The sequence below is a fragment of the Colius striatus genome, chromosome 4 (genome assembly GCF_028858725.1).
Source record: "Colius striatus isolate bColStr4 chromosome 4, bColStr4.1.hap1, whole genome shotgun sequence".
Lineage (NCBI taxonomy): Eukaryota > Metazoa > Chordata > Aves > Coliiformes > Coliidae > Colius > Colius striatus.
This window is the reverse complement of record NC_084762.1, coordinates 79036594-79057449: the sequence shown is the minus strand read 5'-3', so window position 1 is coordinate 79057449 and position 20856 is coordinate 79036594. Positions and strand designations below refer to the sequence as shown.

The following is a 20856-nucleotide window of genomic DNA, read 5'->3' as shown; positions in this document are numbered from 1 at the left end:
CTGTCAAAAAGGTAAATGACCTAAGGAACAGCAAGGAGCCAATCTTCTCTTCTTGAACATAAAATCACAAGCCAAAAAATCTCTGCAGATGGGCTAAGAAGATTAGGTCCAAGTCTCGTTGAGTCATAAAGGTGATGCCTAACAAGTCCTTGAAAGGAAGCTCCTATTGCCTGGTATTTATAGGAAGCCTCAAAGTTACCCAACTGACCTGTCTCTGTAACTTGTCTGCCTCACAAAGACAAAAGCCCTATCATTCTATGATTCTATGAGAAGTGTGGCACAGAGTTTTTAACAAAAAAACATATATGAAACCTTTCTGGTTTTGCTCCTGAAAAGGTCTTTTAAAAGATATAAGATTTGAAGGAAGATCTTCAATAGAGACCTCAGTATCTTTAGATAAACCAAAGAACTGGTAACAATAGACTCAAGTCAACAATGCTGTGCAAGATGATGACTCATTTTTTAACTGAAAGTAGAAAGATCTATTTAGAAATTGGAGAAAAAGATTAAGAAAAAAAACCCCACAGGCTGGTTAAAAAGAAAACATCCCCTAGCTATCGTACTATGCTGGTGCTCTTCAGCAGCTTACCATCCTGCAGAGAGGGATATGACTTTAAATCCTCTTTCATGAAGTTACCCTCATGTGTCAATATTCATAATTCTTTGGAAAACATGGGCAAGTCTTAAGGATTAAGAGCACTTACAGTATGGAGTACTTGCTGGCATAAAATTGTCCATACTCAGTAATTTAAAACAGTGTTAATAATCTGAGCTATTAAATTAAACTGAAATTAAAGAAAAAAAAAACCCAAATGCTAAAGGACAATATACATGCACAATAAAAACACGTGCAAAATCGTAACATGGAAAATACATAATCAGGCTTACCATGTAAAGTCCAAACAAAGCTCTCATATTTCTGTTGTTAAGCTTCAGTGCTTGCGCAAAATACTTTCTTGATAGCTCAAGGTTTTCAAGCCCCCCTTGAGTGTATTTAACCTGCACAAATTATAAGCTCATGAAACTTGCACGTCATCCATACCTCAGGCATTCACTCTTGAAGAAAAAGTATTACAAAACTTCATGTCTGTTTTTCATGATATTTCAAATCAGATGAGTCCTACCAAATACTGAATCCAAGCAAAATACTGACTTGGGAGAAATCTGAGCTCTTTTCAATATACGAACTTAAAAGTGTTTAACTACAGGAGACAAAAAGGCAGCATTAATTTAATTACTTTGTTGTTACAAGAATAAAAAGATACTATTTTGCACCTACACACAGACTTACAACCTTGGGATAGTCTCTCGCAAAAAGTGGCACAAACTTTAAACCAAAAGCTAAATTATGACTCTTATAAATCTTTACTAACTCTGTATTCCTTCATCACATCATTGCGCCAGAACACAAACCAACAACGCCTTTCATTACCTATTCAATTGCAAAACAGCTCACAAAGTTTAGAAGATTACCCCACTGTTTTTCTATTCATTTTGCTGTTATTAGATCAACAAAAAGAGGGATAAACACTAGAACACATCCTTCACAGTCTTGCCACCAGAAAGCTATTCAGACTTTCAACTTTTAATGTTAACCCAATTTTATCCACATTAACTAAACAAATTAAATACATTTTGAACAGTACAGTACAATTTAAGAAAAAAAAAAAAAAAACAAAACCCCAAACATCTGAAAAAAGAGTGCAAATGGCTAAAATCCTTGAGTCCTCTCTCCCTCCAGTGCTCTTTCAGGCAGATTGTCCTATGTGGATTCCAAGATCTGGCTCCACAATAACAAGTAGTATATCATAATCTCCTAGGCAGCGTTGTTGTGGAAAAGTTTAACTTCTCATGCAATTAATTTGTAAAGTGCATAAACACTTCAACAAGAATAGCTCATTTGAAAATTAATTTTTAGCTTCAATAATTCCTGCCCTTACTCTTATATTTAGCTCAGTCACACTGAGCAAGAAAACATAGTTTTCTTAACATGTTAAGTTCTATGATATGTTAGCATTCCTTGTGTACTCTCTTAAATCTCCAAGGGAAAAATTAAAGAAACCATTTTTTATTCCATTTTCACCACTTCAGTAACATAAAACCAGAATACGTATTCAAACATAACTGATTTTTCCTGAAAATACTTACTTCAGCATATTGTTGACAATATAAGTGGTTGTGTGGATTAGTCATCATAAGCTCTTCTAAGCAGAAGGCTGCCTTTGCATAGCTGAGGAACGTAAAAAACAGTAACAAAATGAAACAGAGGTATACATTACTTTGCTTCAGGTTTTTTTGCAGCACAATAAAAGAAGTCTTGCCTTCTTTTCTGTAATTTCACGATTCACAATTAATCAAAACGTTTTCTTTTAAAATCTTGTTTGAAATCTCAAGTTAATATTTTTACATCATAGTGCAAAAAATACCAAAATTAAGTTTAGATATATATGGAACAGCTCATGGAACACATTTAACATACTAATTTCTTACAATAACTGCTATTTCTTATCAGTAAGACTGAAAAGTAGGCACAGGCATTCAGTACTATAAGAAGTTTAACTCAGACTACAAAATGCTTCATTTTTTCTATGAGAAAATTCAGCTATTTCAGGACTCACAAATGAAGTTACAGTTCACAGCACTTACACTGTCAGTTAACTTTATTTGCTCATAGTCAACCACAGAAGAGAGACTGAAAAATCACACTAAGAAGAGTTCTAAAAATCAAACAGTTCAAATCTATACTTGAACACAATATAACAGTCCAAATGGGCAAAAACTTATCATTGCAAAAGAAAAGGCTAGTACTCCCTTTTGAAATGAAAGCTTTCAGAAAGAATTAAGAAGTCAAGCTCAAAATGTACATTTATTTAATTTATAAAAAATTCTAGCTCCATAATCTTTCAAGTAATAGGGTTTCCTGCAGAATTTGCATCTTCCACAGACATGTGATAGTACTGCAGTGTGGTGTTTATATGACAGGATTCCAAAATTCAGAGACACGATGTTTATAATGGCAGTGTGGGTAGATATTTAATATCAGAGTAAGAGCAATTTGGCAATTATGAGAGAATATTAAACCATATAACCTGCCACCTGATCAGGAAGTCAATGAGGCCTTCTACAGACAGCTGAGAGCAGCCTAATGATCACTGGCCTTGGTTCTCCTGGGGGACTTCAACCACCTTGATATCTGGCTGGCAATGTCACACAGCTAAGTACGCACAGTTCAGGAGGTTCCTTCAGTACCTTAATGACAACTTCCTGACACAGCAAGGAGGGGTGTGCTGCAGGACCTTATGCTAATAAATAAAGAAGATCTTTTGAGGATGTGAAGGTTGGAGGCAGCCTTTGGCTCCAGTGACCATGAAATGGTGGAGTTCAAGATCCTCTGTGGAAGAAGCAGGGCACAAAGCAGGACTGCGATCCAGGACTTCAGGAGAGCTAACTTTGGCCTCTTCAAAGACTTGCTTGGAGGAATTTCATAGGCTTGGGGTGCCCAGGAAAGCCATTTAATCTTCAAGTGCCACTTCCTCCAAGCCCAAGATCAGTGTATCCTCACAAGTGAAAGATCAGTTAAAACAGGTAAGAGGCCTGTGTGAATGAATGGGAAGCTTCTGAAACAACTCAAATGGAAGAAGAAAGCATACAGAATGTGGAAGAAGGGCCTGGTCTATACTTGCGAAGAGTACAGAAATGTCATCAAGAGTAAGCAGGGATGCAACAAGGAAGGCTAAAGCCCTCATGGAATTAAATCTGGCAAAGGATGTAAAGAAGAACAAGAAAGGCTTCTTCAAGTACATCCACAGCACACGGAAGACTTGGGAGAATGTGAATCCTCTGCTGAACGACATCGTGAAGAAGATGCAGAAAAGGTGGAGCTACTAAACACCTTTGACTCAGTCTTTACTTCTAAGACCAGCCCTCGATAAGTATAGTCCCTGGAGGATAGAAAGAAAATCTAGTTGAAGAGATTTGAGTTAGGGATCTACTAGGCAAGCTGGACATCCACAAATCCATGGGTCCCGATGGGATGCACCCATGAGTGCTGAGGGAGCTGGCAGATGTTACTACTAAGCTGCTCTCCATCATTTTTTAACAATCGTGGAGCTAAGGTGAGGTGTCTGAGGACTGGAGGAAGGGCAATGTCACTCCAGCAAGAAGGAGAGTGCAGGAAACTACAGGCCAATCAGCCTCATCTCCATCCCTGGAAAGGTGATGGAGCAACTCATACTGGGTGTCATTTCTAAACATGAAGGAAAAAATACTCATAAATGAGAGTCAACATGAATTCACCAAGGGGAAATCCTGCTTGACCAACCTGATACCTTCTATGAGGGCATAACTGGTTGGCTAGATGAGAGGAGAGCACTGGATGTCATCTACCTTGACTTTAGATGCTATTTACCTTTGACTCTATCTCTCCTAATATATTCATAGGAAAGCTCAGGAAGTATGAGTTGGATGAGTGAACAGTGAGGTGAATTAAGAACAGCCTGAACTACAGAATCCAGACAGTGGTGAATTAATGGTGCCTAGATGGAGGCCTGTGGCCAGGGGGATTCCTCAGGGATCGGTTCTGAGGCCAGTCTTGTTCAACATCTTTATAAGCAACCTGGATGAGAGGACAGAGTTGTACCCTCAGCAAATTGGTTGATGACACCAAACTGGGAGGACTAGCTGATTCCCCAGAAGGCTGTGCTACCATTCAGCAGGATCTCGACTGGCTTGAGAGTCGGGCAGAGAGGAACCTCATGAGGTTCAACAAGGACAAGTTCAGAGTCCTGCATCTGGGAAGGAACAACCCCATGCACCAGCAAGGGTGGGGGCGACTTACTGGAGAGGAGCTCGGCAGATACAGGGCTGGGATTTCTGGTGGGCAGTAACATGAACCTGCAATGTGCACTTGTGGCCAAGAAGGCCAATGGTACCCTGAGGTGCATTCAGAAGTGTGGCCAGTATGTTGAGCGAAGTTATCCTTCCCTTCTACTCTGCCCTGGTAAGGCCACATCTGGAGTCCTGTGTCCAGTTCTGGGCTCCCCAGTTAAAGAGAGACAGGAAGGTTCTGGAGAGTCCAGTGCAGGGCCACCAAGATGATGAGGTCACTTGAGCATCTCTCTTAACAAGAAAAAGCTGTGGGACTCAGGGCTGTTGAGCCTGGAGCAGAGAATGGGGGATCTTATCAAAGTTTATAAATACCTAAAGGGCAAGCTGTAGAGATGTTGGGGCCAGTCTTTTTTCTGTAAAGCTCAGTAACAAGACTAGGGGTAATGGACACAAGCTAGAACACAAGATGTTCCACTTGAACATGAGGAGAAACTTCTTTTCTGTGAGGGTGATGGAGCCCTGGCAGAGGCTGCCCAGAGAGACTGTGGAGTCTCCTTCCCTGGATGTTTTCAAAATCCTCCTGGGTACATTTCTGACCAACTTTCTCAGGTAATCCTGCTTTATCAGAGGGGCTGGATTAGGTGATCGCTGTAGCTCCCTTCCTACCACTACCATTCCGTGATCTATAATTTCTTAAAATGAATACATTGTGGTTTTTTGCTGTGCACATTATGATAGTTGTGTATGCATTTCAAGCATTAATTTGAAGAGAAAAAGATAGCCAGCTCATTCTCCAAAAGCAGAAGCCACAGTCCTTGTAACAGAACACAACATAGATCTAAGAACTACATAAACCTTGTACATCTAAGTGTGTTTATGAACAATGGTAACAGCATGGTAATTTCACAAGCAAGACTAAATTTGTGACAATGATAAAACAAATAATCTGCTAAAAAAGAAAATCTTTTAGTTGCTTTTTAGTTAAGGTTCCAATTTTTCCCCATTTAATCATCAAAGTAATAATAATGCTCATAAAAGTACAATGATCATAGATAATTTTTTCCACAAAGTGGAGAAAGTTCTACATTATTTTTTACTGGCATCACAGACTAAGAATAATACAAGGAAATGCAATTTCTTTCTCAGGTTTTATCACATAATTTTGTAATAAAGATTATAGCAAGTCCCTCTCCCAAAAACCAGTAATGGAATTGGCACGTTTGTACCACTCATTTGCTTTTGTATAGATAGATTTGACAAATTTAAATATCTTTCTAGCCATTAAAAAAAGCTTTTTTCTTCCAAAGGTAGCTGCTGAATTTCTGAAAACAATTGGAAAGCTGGCTATAAAAATTCTAGATTATTCCTTAAGTCAGCATTTGAAAGGGTTTAATAATTCTTTTCTTGGAGAGTAGGGTGTAAGGAAAGGTAATGAGGGGACATTTTTTTCATTACAGTGAGAATGGCTATTTCTTCCAGGAGAATTTGATTCTTTTACAACTCTCCAGAAAGGAAGGAAGGAAGGAAACAATGCGATATAATTCAGGCTGGGCTGAAGAACTAAAGAAGTGGGAAAAAAGAAAAGATACGCCTTTGGGTGGAGGTTAGAATTAATGCTGTGATATTAGAAAACTTGCACTAAGGCTCTGAGCTAATCCTTTCACACTGGGATTTCCTCCTGTCACTACAGCAATAAAAAAAAAGCTAACAAAAACATTAAATATCCAATAAGCAAGTTACTACAACATTCAGCATTCTTGATTGCCCTGGGTTTTGTACCCAGGCGACCAGATGCCTGTAACTCTGGATCCTTGCTTTGGATTGGGTGTTTTTAAAGGTTACTAAAAGTTCTTGCAGAGGTAGGCTAAAAGAAAATCAGACTACCAGTTCCTGTGATCAATTGATTTTAAAAGTAAAGAATTTAAAATCTGTAAGTTGTAAAAACATTACCTGAATTAAAAAATATGGGAAATGAGTGCTGTTCTCTGCTACACTCAAGCTACTATTAAAATAAGTTTTTTAAAATGACTAAAACATACAGGTAACTAAAGTAAACTGTTTATGTTTGAAAAACAACTGTCTTCTTATAATCCTTTGGTAGGCAAATAAGGTTGGTAGCTATTTCCCATCGATGCCTGTTATACTGGAAATAAGACAGCATACTTTCTATCACTAGCCCTTAAAAAAAATCACTGAGGTCTTTGATTTACACAGAGTAGGTTTCAATTTGACACATTTTCTGTGGACTTTGCAAACAACTTACTCATGTTCATTGATGTAAAGTTCTGCAAGTTCATGCCAAGCTTCCTGGTCTCCAACAAATCTGCACAGAGAAAACAAGAAAAGGCAAAAGGAAAAAAAAGAAAGAATGTGCAAGGGATTCCGTAAATGACCAGCATGGAAGCAAAAGCGTAAATCAAATGCAAATTCCATTTTAATTAAAAAGATTTATGAGAATGGCAAAACACAGTCTGTATTCTCGTAAGACACTCACTGTTCCAGATACTCATTCAGCTCTCGGATGGCCTCGAGATTTTTCCCCTGGGCTTTTCGAATGGCAATCTTACGCTTTCTTGCTGCCTACGGGTTGACATTAATAAAGGATTAGAGTCTCATAATTCCCGGGGTTTTTGTAAAGAAAGTAATTTGACTGTGCAAATTATTTTCTCAATATCAGCGGAATTCCACTGCAGAGCAACTGCTAGATTGAAGTTTATAAACATACCCTATGACATCCCACTGAGAGACTGAAAACCTCTTCTTACAATCACATTATGTATGCTTTTCTTTGGAGGCACAAACTGTATGCATTATTTCATTCAAATAAATGACTGTTCAGATCCTGATAATTACAAAACAGCAGGGGATGCTAATCTTCAGCCATTCCAAAGACCCCCACCTTGTCATTCACAAGATCCGTGACTATCGAGGAGAGATGGTGGCTGAGTCTTAGAGAATCCCACAGATGCATCTTGGTTGCCACTGTATAAATATGGCTTTCAGCCATGTTTAAACATTCTTGTTGGAGTGGTATGCCATCTTTAATTAATGTTGAATACATACCAATTTCACAAACAAGTCTCTCATCATTCTTGGAGCACCAAAGTAGAGGGAATACAAAACAGCCATTTCAATGGCAAGACTGAGCGGTACTTCGATATATGGGTGGAAAATGTATTTCAACATAAACAATATAAAAACAAGTTACATGAATTATAATGTATTTACATTTTGAACTCCATAAAAGTTGTTACAGACCACCAGGAGAAACATGCCTCTTGCCTTGTCTACAACCTCTGCTCTCTTGGATGATCATAAACACTCTAGTCGTAGAATCACAGAATGCTCGGAGTTGGAAGGGACCAGTAGAGATCACCTCATCCAACTCCCCTGCCCAAGAAGGTCTACCTAGATCAGGTCACACAGGAATGCATCCAGGCGGGTTTTGAAAACCTCCAAGGAAGGAGACTCCACATCCTCCCTGGGCAGCCTGTGCCAGGGCTCCATCACCCTCACAGTGAAATAGTTTTTTCTTATGTTTAATTGGAACTTTTTGTGTTCCAGTTTCTTTCCATTACCTCTTGTGCTGTCACTGAATACAACAGAAAAAAGTGATTCCCCAACCTCCTGACATCCACCATTTAGATATTTGTAAATATTAATGAGATCCCCCCTCAGTCTCCTCTTCTCTAGACTAAACAGATCTAGTTCTTGCAGCCTTTCCCTGTAAGGAAGATGCTCCAGTCCCCTGATGATCTTGGTGGTCAGACACAAGAAGACGAACGGTCTGAAACATGTAATGTCTCTCCATGTCATGTCATTGACACTTACATGTCATTTCTCTGTGAAATAATACTGATGAATAAAAAAAAACACCATATTTTTCAGGTAGCAAAGTTCTACTGCTCATTCACTTCGTAAACCCCATTCTCATTTCATATATTATAAAAAGACTCTATAGTTGGGTATTACCTTACAGAAGCTTTGAAAGTACAAGAACAGACAACTTTTCAACAAAACCTGATACGATTTTAATCTTTGCAGATAGCTCTGAAATTAGTTTCTTCATGATGCACCTTCCTAAGATCACAGTCACATATACCCTCTTGTATCTTTACAGTATTTTAAATTAACCATTATATTTAAAAAGTTCTCATCATTTGACCATCATTTGAACAAATTAATTGCTTCTGGAAGAAGAGTGCAGCATTTAAGTAAACTAGTTTAAGCTACTCAAACAGCACAGGTAGAAGTACTTTTAATACTAACTGTAGGTTTACTCTTTCCTTTCGTCACCCACAAACACATATTCAATGAAAATTCAGTGACATTTTCCCAGGTGAGGAAAAAATATTTCAATCTTCTGCTTAAATGCAAGGCACAGGCAGAGAGAAAAATCATCAGAAAAAAATGGAGTCAAATTAGGACACAGGCAGAGTGCTGGCTTTACCCACAGTCATTCTGCTTTCTGCTGCTTCTACCTGTGAAGTTATCTTATCATTCTACTTTTAGTGGGAAACATTTGGCTAGAAGTCATATAACTGACTCTGGAAATTTTAACTGCTTGTATCAGTTTTATCATTTATCACTATAACAGTAACATACTGTTTATTTTTGAGTTTTTAAAAATAAAGGTAACAACATAATTAAACTTATTTTGTAAAATATAAAAAGAATCCCACATTTATGGTCTTGCTACTATTTACTAAACAAAACAAAGCAAAAAATTAAACCCATTGTTCTTTAAGCACTTCATAAAGCAGGTCAGCAACCTTGCTATGGTGTTAAACTCAGTATCCATGGCTGATATTATACTCAGCCCAGAGAGCTGCCCTCTGACTCCAAAGCATGAAAGTGGGGATAACAGTGTGCACAAAGAAGAGTATCATGTATCTGCAAGACAGACTGTTTCTTGCACGTAACAGATAATCTACTTTAAAATGTAGCTTTTGGATTAAAAATTCTGTTGTTATTTTCAAAATGTAAAGTAAAAACAATCAAGAGACTGAACAAAACTAAACTGCTTAAGCCCTGAAATTACCTGTTTAAATACAAAATCAATCAATTAATTTGACAACTTAATTTGCAATGACAAACAGGAACTGCCTATGAAAGCCACCCTCCCATTTCTAGTGTAACTCCTTCAATTGTATGCAAGTTAGTTCTCCAAAGAGGCCAGAAACATATTTTCTCCATGGTGGCTTTATTTCTTAATCACAGCACATTCCAGTAACATAAATCACTGGAACCTCAAGACATTAATTTATTAAAAGCTGCAATTATTTCTAGTCAGAAACATAGACTGATATTTACCTATAACAAGCATGTCATCTAATGCAATGAAAGGATTACGGTAGCACTTAGGAGTTAAATGGATTACATATACATTTGACAGAATTTATTTGTTTCTAAATTGTAACAAATCCCATAATATTTCTTAAAAATGACACTTTTTTGATATTTGTTGAAAAATAGTAATTTGAACTCTCTTATCTACCTTATTATCAAAAATAAAGCACCATCTGCACTTGAAATCTACACTCTTCATCCTCAAATAAACATTCAAAAATGCTCTTTATTTACATAGAACTCTTAGTTTACAAAAAAAGAACAAAATGTTGTATAGGAGCATAGAATTTCTGTAGGTGTCTTTAAAATTGCTGAGAAGATGCCTACAAGGATGTAAGGGATTTTTGAAACAATTACTAGCATTTGTCCACCACATAAATAACACAAATATTCTGAATGCCTTGCCAAGAAACATACACATAGTTGTTCAGTAGATCTGAAGTATTCAGAGCTCTGATTCCTAGGTGTGGTAAGACAGGCTAAAAATAGTCATGAAAACAAAGTACTACTGCTTTTGTCTGTATTCACAACTATTGTTCCATCTGCCTTTCTAGTTTTAATTTGAATCACAAAGACTATCTTTTTAAAAAAAAATAAAAACTGAAATTCAATGACTCCAGTAGTCATTGGTCTGGCCCCAAGACAAGGGCCATCTTGTGTGCTGTAAACTTCTAATGCTGACTGATGTGTCCCTAAGCCTCTATCTAGCTCCCTGTGGGTGCCTGTTTCTCCCTCAGTGACCTTGGGCTCATGCTCAGTATGCTTACTGAGCATTCTGAAGAAAGAGGCATAACTAATGACAATTTACATGCATAACAATTTTTCTTTCTTTCCATCAAATTGAACAAAATGTTTTACTATGCAGAACCACTGCCAACACTAATAACCATTTTACCAGACAAAAAAACAAGTTATTTGATAAGGAAAGTCAGATTCCCACCAATTCTACGGAAGACTTACCTAGCATATATTTAATTTAACTGCTTTATTATCTGCCTTAGTATCAGCTGATAAAAGAAAACAAGGCAATAACAAATATGTTTTGTCGTGCTTCAATCTATCTTTAATAAAAATCTGCCATTTCAAAATATCATTTTTAGGGCACCTATTGCAAGATAGTAAAAGACTGTAATACACATAGTACACTAAGAATGTTCATTAGCAACTTATTTTTAACAACAAGATTTGAGATTATTTTGAAATCTACAAAGCATCAAAAAAGTTGCCAAAATTACATTTAAAGAGAAAAAATAACGCTCAAGAGTTAAATTTTGCTTCTTCATATCACAGAGTAAGATTTTTAAGAACAAGTCTGATAAAATAATTCAATCTCCTTTCTCCTTAAATGAAAAGGGAAATCTTTCAGCGTTGCAACAAGATCTGCAGTGTTTGACCAAGCAGAACTTATGACATGGAATTCCCATTATCAATTTTCCAGACTTTAAAACAAAATGCTAGAATGATTATTGGCTTATTCTCTAAATCCAGTGATCTTAATCGAAAAATATATGCCAACTTAAAGAAACATTTATACCATAATCAGTATCACATGGAGTAAGGTACTTTAGTACGTCATTTATTTGTTAAACAGTGAACCTTTCTCAGCTAATTCTTTTAAAGACTAATAAACCTCAATCTGGCACACATAACTAATCCTCCATTTGTCATTCTTTTTAATTAGCATAAAGTAGGCTCCAAGTGAAGTGAGGAGCTGAACATTTATCAACTTCTGCATTCGATTAGTAAAGCATACCAAGAGAGAGTCGAAGACTATTCTAAATGTCATAGTTGCATAGAAAGTGTTAGAAAGAGGGTTTTCGGGGACTGGTATCTCTAAGAAACAAACAATTTCAGACCTGTGTAACTACTGCAGCTTTAAAAAAGCTATTTTCTGCATCTTAAAAATAAATGTTCCAATTCTTTAAAATTAGTTTTTATCGGGGGTAACGGATACAAGCTGGAACATAAGAGGTTCCAAAGAAACTTAAGTAAAAGCTTCACTGTGAGGCTGACGAGCACTGGAACAGGTTGCCCAGGTGTGACCTACTCTAGGTGGTTCTGGTCTGGTAGGAGGGGGTGGACTAGATAATCTTTCAAGGTCCCTTCCGAGCCTTAAGTTTCTATGATTTTAGAAAAAGCGGATTTGGCCTAAGAGCTTGATACATCACAATAATTTCCTTCAACTTGCAATATGTAAATGAAAACAGAAGCATAAACAAGTGGAATAAAGGAAAATAATTCCACAGATGTAAAAAAATACCAGAATCTGAATAATACCACAATTACAAATGTACTCTTACTTGACTGAGAATTTTTCAGTTAACCATGGAACACAGTTAAATCAGGCCAAATGGATCTATGCAGGCACTGAGCTGCTGAGTTGAAGCAGCTTCTTTAGAGGTCATGACAAAGCTTAAGTAGTAAAGGTGAACGTTCTCCAGGATTCTTGTAAGAATCCAATAAACAATAGCCCATGAAGTCCAACAACAGCACATAAAACAGTCTCTGAAATTTAATCTAGATAAGGGGTTGCACAGAGCATAAAACAATACTAATTTAACACACATAGAAAAGCTGTCTGCATTTACCCAGTTAGGAAGCAGATACTGGAGTTGCAATAAACAGTTCTATAAAACATCAATTCAATGTTCAGAAGAGGTTTTTAAAAAACAAACAAAAGAAACATTCCCAAAACTAAACTCCACAGTTCTGTGATACTGGAATTATCAGAAAAGAATACAGAAGGCAATCAGAAAAGAATACAGAAGGCAATGGAACAGTGGCATCATTCTGTCATTGTATTACTCCATAATGTTCTTGCACTTTTAATAGACTGCAGTTCTGACCTCTCCTTCATCCAAATATAGAAAAAAACAAACCAGAAAGGACACTTAGAACAGCAGCAGGGTCTCAAGGCACAGAACTGCAATAAGAATTGCTCGTCAGATTAAGACTGCTCAGCTGAGAAGGAAGAAAAATATAAAAGATCCTTAAAATCATGAGCATGAATAAAGTGAAAACAACTGTTGACCATAACAGATGAATTAGGAGATTCAAATAAAATTGTTAGATTGAAGGTTTGAAAGAAACTCAGGAGAGATTTCCCAATCCATGACTGAACAACAAAATTGAACTTTTCAGTAATGTTGCAGCCACGTGCCCACCATGTGTGAACTTACACAAGTTCAAAAAGCAGTTACAAAAATTCACAAATCAATGCAGAAATTTCACGAAGAGCTATTGTTATGACTTCTGGTACAGGAAAAATATAACATGAAGGTGAAGAAACTGGTAGAACAAACCACAGCATACTGCAATTGACCCACTCTTTAGACACTTCTCCTGTATCTGCTATTGGTCACTGTCAAAAACAGGAAAAGTCAGATGGACCTTTGGCATGACTCCAGTGTAGCTGGTTTTATGTTTTCAAACTTAATTTCAAGGGTAAAAATCTCCATCACCGCTTAAAAGCGCTACACTTAAACAAGTAAAACACAGGGAAAATACCAGAATGTCACTCTGCTCTCTCACTTCAACAATCATGACTGAACAAAAAAAATCCAAACCTCTCACAAAGGTAAATCACTCTCTCTGTTAAAAGAAGAAAACATTTCTTTAAGATCCACATAGTGCATCCCCAGCTTAATCATCAGTTCCTGGGAACTATCGGTGAGCAACTTTCCTGTTTGCAACTTGAAGAGTCCTACAGATAATTGTACAAAGCTGCAAGAACTTCACAGGAGATCTGTGTTCAAAATGAATGCACAGCTACTGCAGGAGTTTTAAACAACTATCATTGTTTGGATGAAAGATATCCAGTGCTCATTATTCTCATCTTACTTAGCACAGACAAGGAACTAGGGAAAAAAGTTACCTATACAGTCAAGATGGTAGTAACACACAAGGACAGAGGGAGGTGCTGGAAAGAAGGAACTTGGATATTTGATATATAATTGCTGTCTATTTACTAAGATTTTTATCTCAATCTTTCTAGCATCTGGACTACCACACATCTTCAAACACCTCCTGTGCTTTTTCTGAAACAAGTCCAGCTTTGCTAGAAAAAGAAGCCCAAAATAAAAAAGGAAAGCATAACTTAATGTGACCATGTGCATATACTGGTTCCTGCCCACTCCTATAAACAGAGTTGTTAGTGAAGCATTTTACAAATCCTGAAAGACAAGAGCTTCACCAGAACACTATCATGTTCTAAAAATTCAGCTTTTTAATTCTTCATTCACACAATTATATTACTAGATCCATGAAGTTAATAAGTTTATCCACATGCCCTAAGCTAAGCAAGCGTATACACTTTCTTGTATTAAAAGCTTAGTTGAAAAAAAAGACAAGAAAAACAGACGCAGAATTATCCCAATAAAGACATCAGATTTTCTGTGGATTACCATTAAGGCAGAACTTTGTATGTTATCTCACTTTCCCTTGGTGTTGACCAAGTGCTCTGCAATCTTCTTGATGGCTGAATTGAAAGAATCAGAAGCAACTGTAGTTGCACAATGATGATAATGGAGTGTGTTACACACCAAGTTAAGTCTTGAACACATTAACAAAACTTCTTTTCTCATCACCCATCTCTGCATTCCTGAGTTGGCCATCTCAAGAAGGGTCTGATTAACAAAAATTATTAGGTAACTAATTAAAATAGAGTCTATATTCAAATTTCTTCCCAAAAGCAGAATCTTTGCCAGTATAAAATAATGCAAAAAGGCATACAACTTAATCCTATACAGACATACACACATAGTTTAAAAATTCCTCATTTAATATTCATTACAGAATTGAAATCAACAGCAAAATCAGATAGCTATCTGTTTGCTTAGGAACTGAGTCCTGAATAATTTTGCAGAACTGGGCTTTCATCTGCTCTCCGTATGTAACATATCAGTACTATTTCATCTTACACGGCTGCTGTGGGACAAATGTGAGGAAAAAGACATTCAAGATACTATTTCCATTTGTAAGGTTCTCATGTACGAGCTCCATTCCCAGAATGAAGGACTTACGTATCAAATAGAAAATACAGATACTTCAATTCCATGCAAATTTCCTACTGATTTTACACAAGGAATCTATCCAAAATAAAAACCTTAATGTAGTATCCAGACCACCAACAACACTGTGAAGATCAACTTGTGATTTAAAAATGCCTAGAGTTTGAATGTGGCATTACACTTCAGATTCTAATAAATATTGTATCAAAGTTTAGACACTGTATTATGTGAATTTATAAAGGATACAGCTAACCAGTAACTACTTACTTCAAAAGACCAGGCATTTTAAGAGCAAGCAGATTCTGGCATTTTTTTTAAGTAGCATAGTTGAGTATTTCACCTTATCTCCAGAAGGTATGAAGTGTAGTTGGGTTTTCTGTAGTGAAAGAACAGAAAATCCACCTCGCAGAATCACAAGTTTGGTTACTTGCAGCATACAAATGCTACATGACTTCAACTATTAGAGCTAAAGCAGTCACTGACAGAACTAATGCACACCAGGTACTACAGGGAATAAGAGACATTTCACCAGTAGGTCTCAAAGCTATTTACTGACAGCAGAAAATACAGTGCCTCAGGGCAAAATGTGATTTTTCAATTATTTTTCAGGGAAGAAAAAAAACAACCCAACACCCAAGACTTAAATGTTAATACAAATCCCTCTGCTCTGACCCACCTTCAAGCCATCTGTTCCCCTATATCTGACCTGACCTCTCCTGTTAACCAACCACCTAATCTTCCATTACTAGTCCCTCTCTCTTTTGGTCCTCACAGTTTTGCTTCTTCTCTTCAGTCTGTTCTGGATGGGATTTTTCCATTCTGCTTATCACTTGTGTGCACTTGGGAGATTCCTGACTTTCTGCCCCTTTCCCACAGCCATACCGCCATGAGGAGCAACTGCAATGAAGTCCTGCTTAGTCTCTGTAGCCTGGGATAGATCATGCTCCATACACACAGGATTTTAAGAAGATGCATTTAACAAAAATTCCAGCAGTCTCTATTGAGAACACGAAGCACAGATTTTCAAATGTGTACAACTTAGCCAGTTTGGAAGGTTTTCTCATAGTATGATAAAAGCTTCATTTCTAAACCAAGAGCTTTTTTCCTGTTGGTATCCAAGGTCTCTCACCAAAGCAAAGCAGGACCAGGATTTCTCAATGAAAGACATTAACAACAAAAACAAACAAAAAAATTCTTTCTACCAACCACACCAAAATGACAATGTCCCCCTTATTTTGTTCTGAGAAACAGACTAAGCGCTTTATCTGAATGTCTACGAACTACTCAGCCACAGTTCAGCACCAGTATAAAGATTTTCAAATGGATCCTATATTAAATTACAATTAATAGAAATGTTCCTACAATGGAAAAGGGTACAGAGCCTTAATAACAGAGTAATCTGCCAGCTACAGCTCTAATGAACCTTCATTTCAACCAAAATGGATAAGAATGAGTAAGACTGGCATTCTTATCCTATTAAAATACACACAAGTTGTGCATTGAGTCACATTTCATTCACCAAACTCTTTAAACAAGGGACAGACTCTTACTCAATGCTTACATGCTTTGAAAAATGAAACACAACCTCTGAAGTGACAACATTAACAAATGAGTCATCCTTTTCAGCAAGTTAGCTCATAGTGACATAAAATATAGAGATGATCACTTTTTATAAACAAAGAGTACTTTGAATTCTACCCTAAGAAATAAAATAATTACTGCTAATTTGATGTCAGTTTTGCATGTAACAAAACCTCAACTGAAAGTGTAAATGTTCATTATATAATTGGAGTTCAAAGTTCACTTTTCACAATAGAGAAGTCTGCTACGTGTATAAAATGAGTAATTTTTTCAAAAAACTTTTTCCATGCTTCTATTTGAATCTGTCTCTCGATGCAAAGTTTGATTATTACATGATTCATGTGAACAAACGTCTGTGTACCACTTAGAGCACTTGCCAAAACATTTAAAGTATATAAGCAACTCCATGTGTCAGCAAACTAGAGGAAACTGCTGTAAGGTAAAGTGAATGCCAAGACAAACTCAGCAACAGTTTCTTTTTTAAAACCTTGAAATACTTATTTTTCGTAAGGCAGCCACATGTATGCATGGAAATAATTAACAGGTAAGAAACATAAAGAAACTTGCACATAACAATTTATCAAAACTTTCTATTTAGCTTTCACTCCTCACACGCATGACTTAGCCAACTGACTCTATAGCTGCATAGCAAGGAACCTTTCCTTTGCATTTAGCACTCCACTTCTCAGATCTTAAGAAATCCAAATGATCATGCAGCTGTTCCAATATTTACATCTTATGCTTCTAAGTATTGCCATTTTATTGATCCTTATAATTTTGTTCAGGAGGAAATCCAAATTATAAAATAGCCATGCATATTAAGGTATATCATTTTGTTCTGTCCAGCAAATCACTCAGGTGACGTTAGCCATGCTGAGACAGCTGAAGAGCATAACTGCCAAAAATGTGTATTTCAAAGATCTGTGGTTCACTGGCTTCAGCAAAAGGTCATAAAATATCCACCTAAGTGACTCATTTTTGTGGCTTCACTGAAAATGGATTCCATCTCATTTTAACATGAGTCTGAAGACTTAATGGCTCTGAAATTCTTCGGGCCATACACTAAAATTCATCAACATTTACTGCAGACAGCTATGGACCTTGAGCTCAAACTTTTACTCAAAACCACTACAGATTTCCAAGGGACAACTTCAGATCACCTACATTTGTCTCATAGAATACAGTTCAAGGAGGACCACTCTAGTGAGACCAAAAAATGAGTGAAGAACTGAAAGAGTTCTTTTTTACCCTGCACAGAAGCTGTATGTTCCATCACTGCTAAAAGGCACCTACCACTGCTGTCCAAGTGCTTGGTATTAACATTTTCAGATGTGTCACCTTAAAAGTAACTGGATTGGTGTTTTTAGATAGTAATTTGGTTGTTGAGTTGTTGGTTTTCAATTTTTCTGGGTGGTTTTTAATGGTTTACTTCGTTGAAGTGACGGCACTTTATCTATATCCAGCTTTGATATACCCTAATTAGCCCCAGTTATCTGTCCTTCTGTGGGTTTTCCCCTCTTTAACAGATCGTATCAAACAAGCTGACTGAAAAAAGGCAGAGATTCAAAATACATCAAAGAACATTTACATGAGGCTGCCGAAACATCTGTAATAGCCTAAGTACTCCATTTACACTGAAGTTTACCCAGTAAAGAGAATGAGTTCCTAAAAACCAGGTAACAAAGATAAACATATACCCTAAAACTGACAATAATTAATAACAATTAATTGACTTTGCAACACTTGATATCAAAATTTAGAACTCCATAGTTTCTTTGTGTTTCTCATTTAATCTTTGTGGAAAGAAATGCATGGAAATGTACTGCTACAAGTTTCCCTAGACTTTGATTTTGCCATCTAATAGCTCAAAGTGGTTTATACAACAAGTATTCAAAAAATGCTTATAAGTACAGTACAGTCTGTCTCAGATATTGTTTTATACAATTGGCAAGCTTTATAGAATTTTGACTCAAAAGCTAGTAAAATGTCCCAGATAATAAATCAAAACAACTGCTATTCAAGCACTACCTGAGTGTATTCATACTTAATCTTTAAGTAAGATTAAGTATTAGGAAGACAGAAGACACATGGCATACTACATTGGTCTTTTAGATACCAAATATCCAGGACAAATGGAAAAGCAGAATGTCCCTGTCTAAACCCTTCTAAGAATGCTGGAAAGGTTGCTAGTTATAATCCTGTCATCTAAATTAATTGTTTAAGCAGTTATTACATCATACCTTCTCACCACGAAATGAATCTCATTTGTTCTAATGAAGGTAACACAGGTTATTACACCAGGAAATCGAAGGAACAAAGATAGACATACATTTTTCCATAGTGAAATCAACAAAGTTTTATCACAATTTCAAACCACAAACCACTGCAGTTCAGAAAAAATCTTTTAAACTTACCGTGTTAGTAGAATCCTCTTGTAAAATTCTATCATATAACTGAATAGCATCATCATACCTGTTCAAAGAAATGATTCACACTTATTTCTAAGACAGAACTACTGACTTTTTGACTGTTCTTGCAACAGTTAATAACCCTTCTGCACTTTTTACCCTGAATATATTTAAGCAAACTGTATTCATACAAAACTCCTGTGAGTGCTAAATATGAATGGCAGTACTTTTATGTTACTGAGATAAAAACTGCTTCATAGACTACTGTTTCAGTAGCACCTTAAATATTTTACGCTCAAGTTCTTACTCTCCTGTCTTTTTCTGTACCCAACAAGTACAACCATCACAACCCTATTCTCCTTTTCATTTCTCCAAAGAAACAGAAACCTCAAAATTTCAAAAGCCATTCAAAATTATCTTTCACTTCATTAATGTAATTTCAAACTTCATGTGAGTTTCTTATGATTTTATAAAATATAAGCAGCCGCACACAGCAAACTGGGGGGATTCACACAACAGTCCATTCTTGGACTATACCATAAATCTTGAAAGAAAATGTTTTCCACCATCACTACATAGACTTTATTAATTATTTCTGCTATTTGAAGTATGCTTGAAACAGGTTACTTCAGCTGACATAAATGCTGTAAATCTTCTGGGAAACAGATCTGTTTGTTCAGACAGTCCTGCATATGATCCAAACTGGACAAATGAAGAAAAAATGTGAAAGGAAGCACAAAGTCAGAAGCAAGTAGAAGATGATTGCTACACACTTCAGCAGATGTGCCGTAAAACTCCGTATATGTGTTCCCTGTTAGTGACTACTTTATCCAATGTATTTTGTAAGACTGAACATGATGGTTGTAGTCTCAGGTTTATAGGATGAAGTTCCACGATACTAATCTTTTGATTAGCAAGTGTCTACAAGGATGTCTCAGTCTACAAGGATGCTCTTCCCTGTTTCCTCTTCCTGCTGATGAAGGTGGGATCTTAACTCCTAGAACAGCTAAGAATCTCAATCGATCAATGCAAAGTGTGATGATCCCTCCAGCCTAAATCTCCCTAGGCTTCCTTTATACAGTGGTGAGAGACAGGCTTCTCCAGGGTTCCTAGTAGAGACAAACTAGAGCTGAAGTCTCTTTTTTATGTGATTTCTGGAGCAAATCTTTGAATATAATTTGTTATTATCAGCTTTTGTTAATGTCTCTGCTCCTCTGATATTTCTATCTCAATCAATTCTGCCAGACACACTTTGTGGAGAATTTTTATGAGCACTATTGGAAAACTGGTTTAGTTTCACTTCACTGCTGAAATAATACATAATGGTTCTGCAGTAGTCGCCTCCAACAAAGATCTGTTCCAATGCTGTAACATCTTCAACGCAGTCATTTAGGCCTAAAGAGAACTACGATCTTTTGCACTTGAATAGCTTTTGGGAAAGGAGAAAATCTGCTGCCATTCTCTTCACTGTCTTCCTATGCTACATCAAATCAAGACAGAAAGAAGGTAAAATTAATGAAATTGTTCATAAATGTGTATTAACTATAAAGTGAATGTGAAATGTGGAACATTTAGTTGCCCAAAGACTTCTCCTGCTAGCTATTCACTCTTTTTGACCCAAGCAAGGGACATTCACTGGTGTCTCATATCAAGTAACATTCGAAAGTTCTTTTGCAGGGATG

The 20856-nt window shown here is 36.7% G+C and overlaps 1 protein-coding gene across 3 annotated transcripts in view; it reads right to left on the bottom strand.

The window, feature by feature from the left end:
- The window catches only part of EMC2 (ER membrane protein complex subunit 2), a 46827-nt gene that overhangs the window by 9455 nt on the left and 16516 nt on the right, over positions 1 to 20856 (bottom strand). For all 3 annotated transcript variants that reach the window (XM_061994949.1, XM_061994948.1, XM_061994950.1), the window contains exons 5-9: positions 19181 to 19238; positions 7322 to 7407; positions 7091 to 7150; positions 2149 to 2230; positions 889 to 999 (exon numbers count right to left, since the gene is read on the bottom strand). In XM_061994949.1, coding sequence (XP_061850933.1) covers positions 889 to 999; positions 2149 to 2230; positions 7091 to 7150; positions 7322 to 7407; positions 19181 to 19238 — 397 coding nt within the window. The remainder of the gene's footprint in view (positions 1 to 888; positions 1000 to 2148; positions 2231 to 7090; positions 7151 to 7321; positions 7408 to 19180; positions 19239 to 20856) is intronic.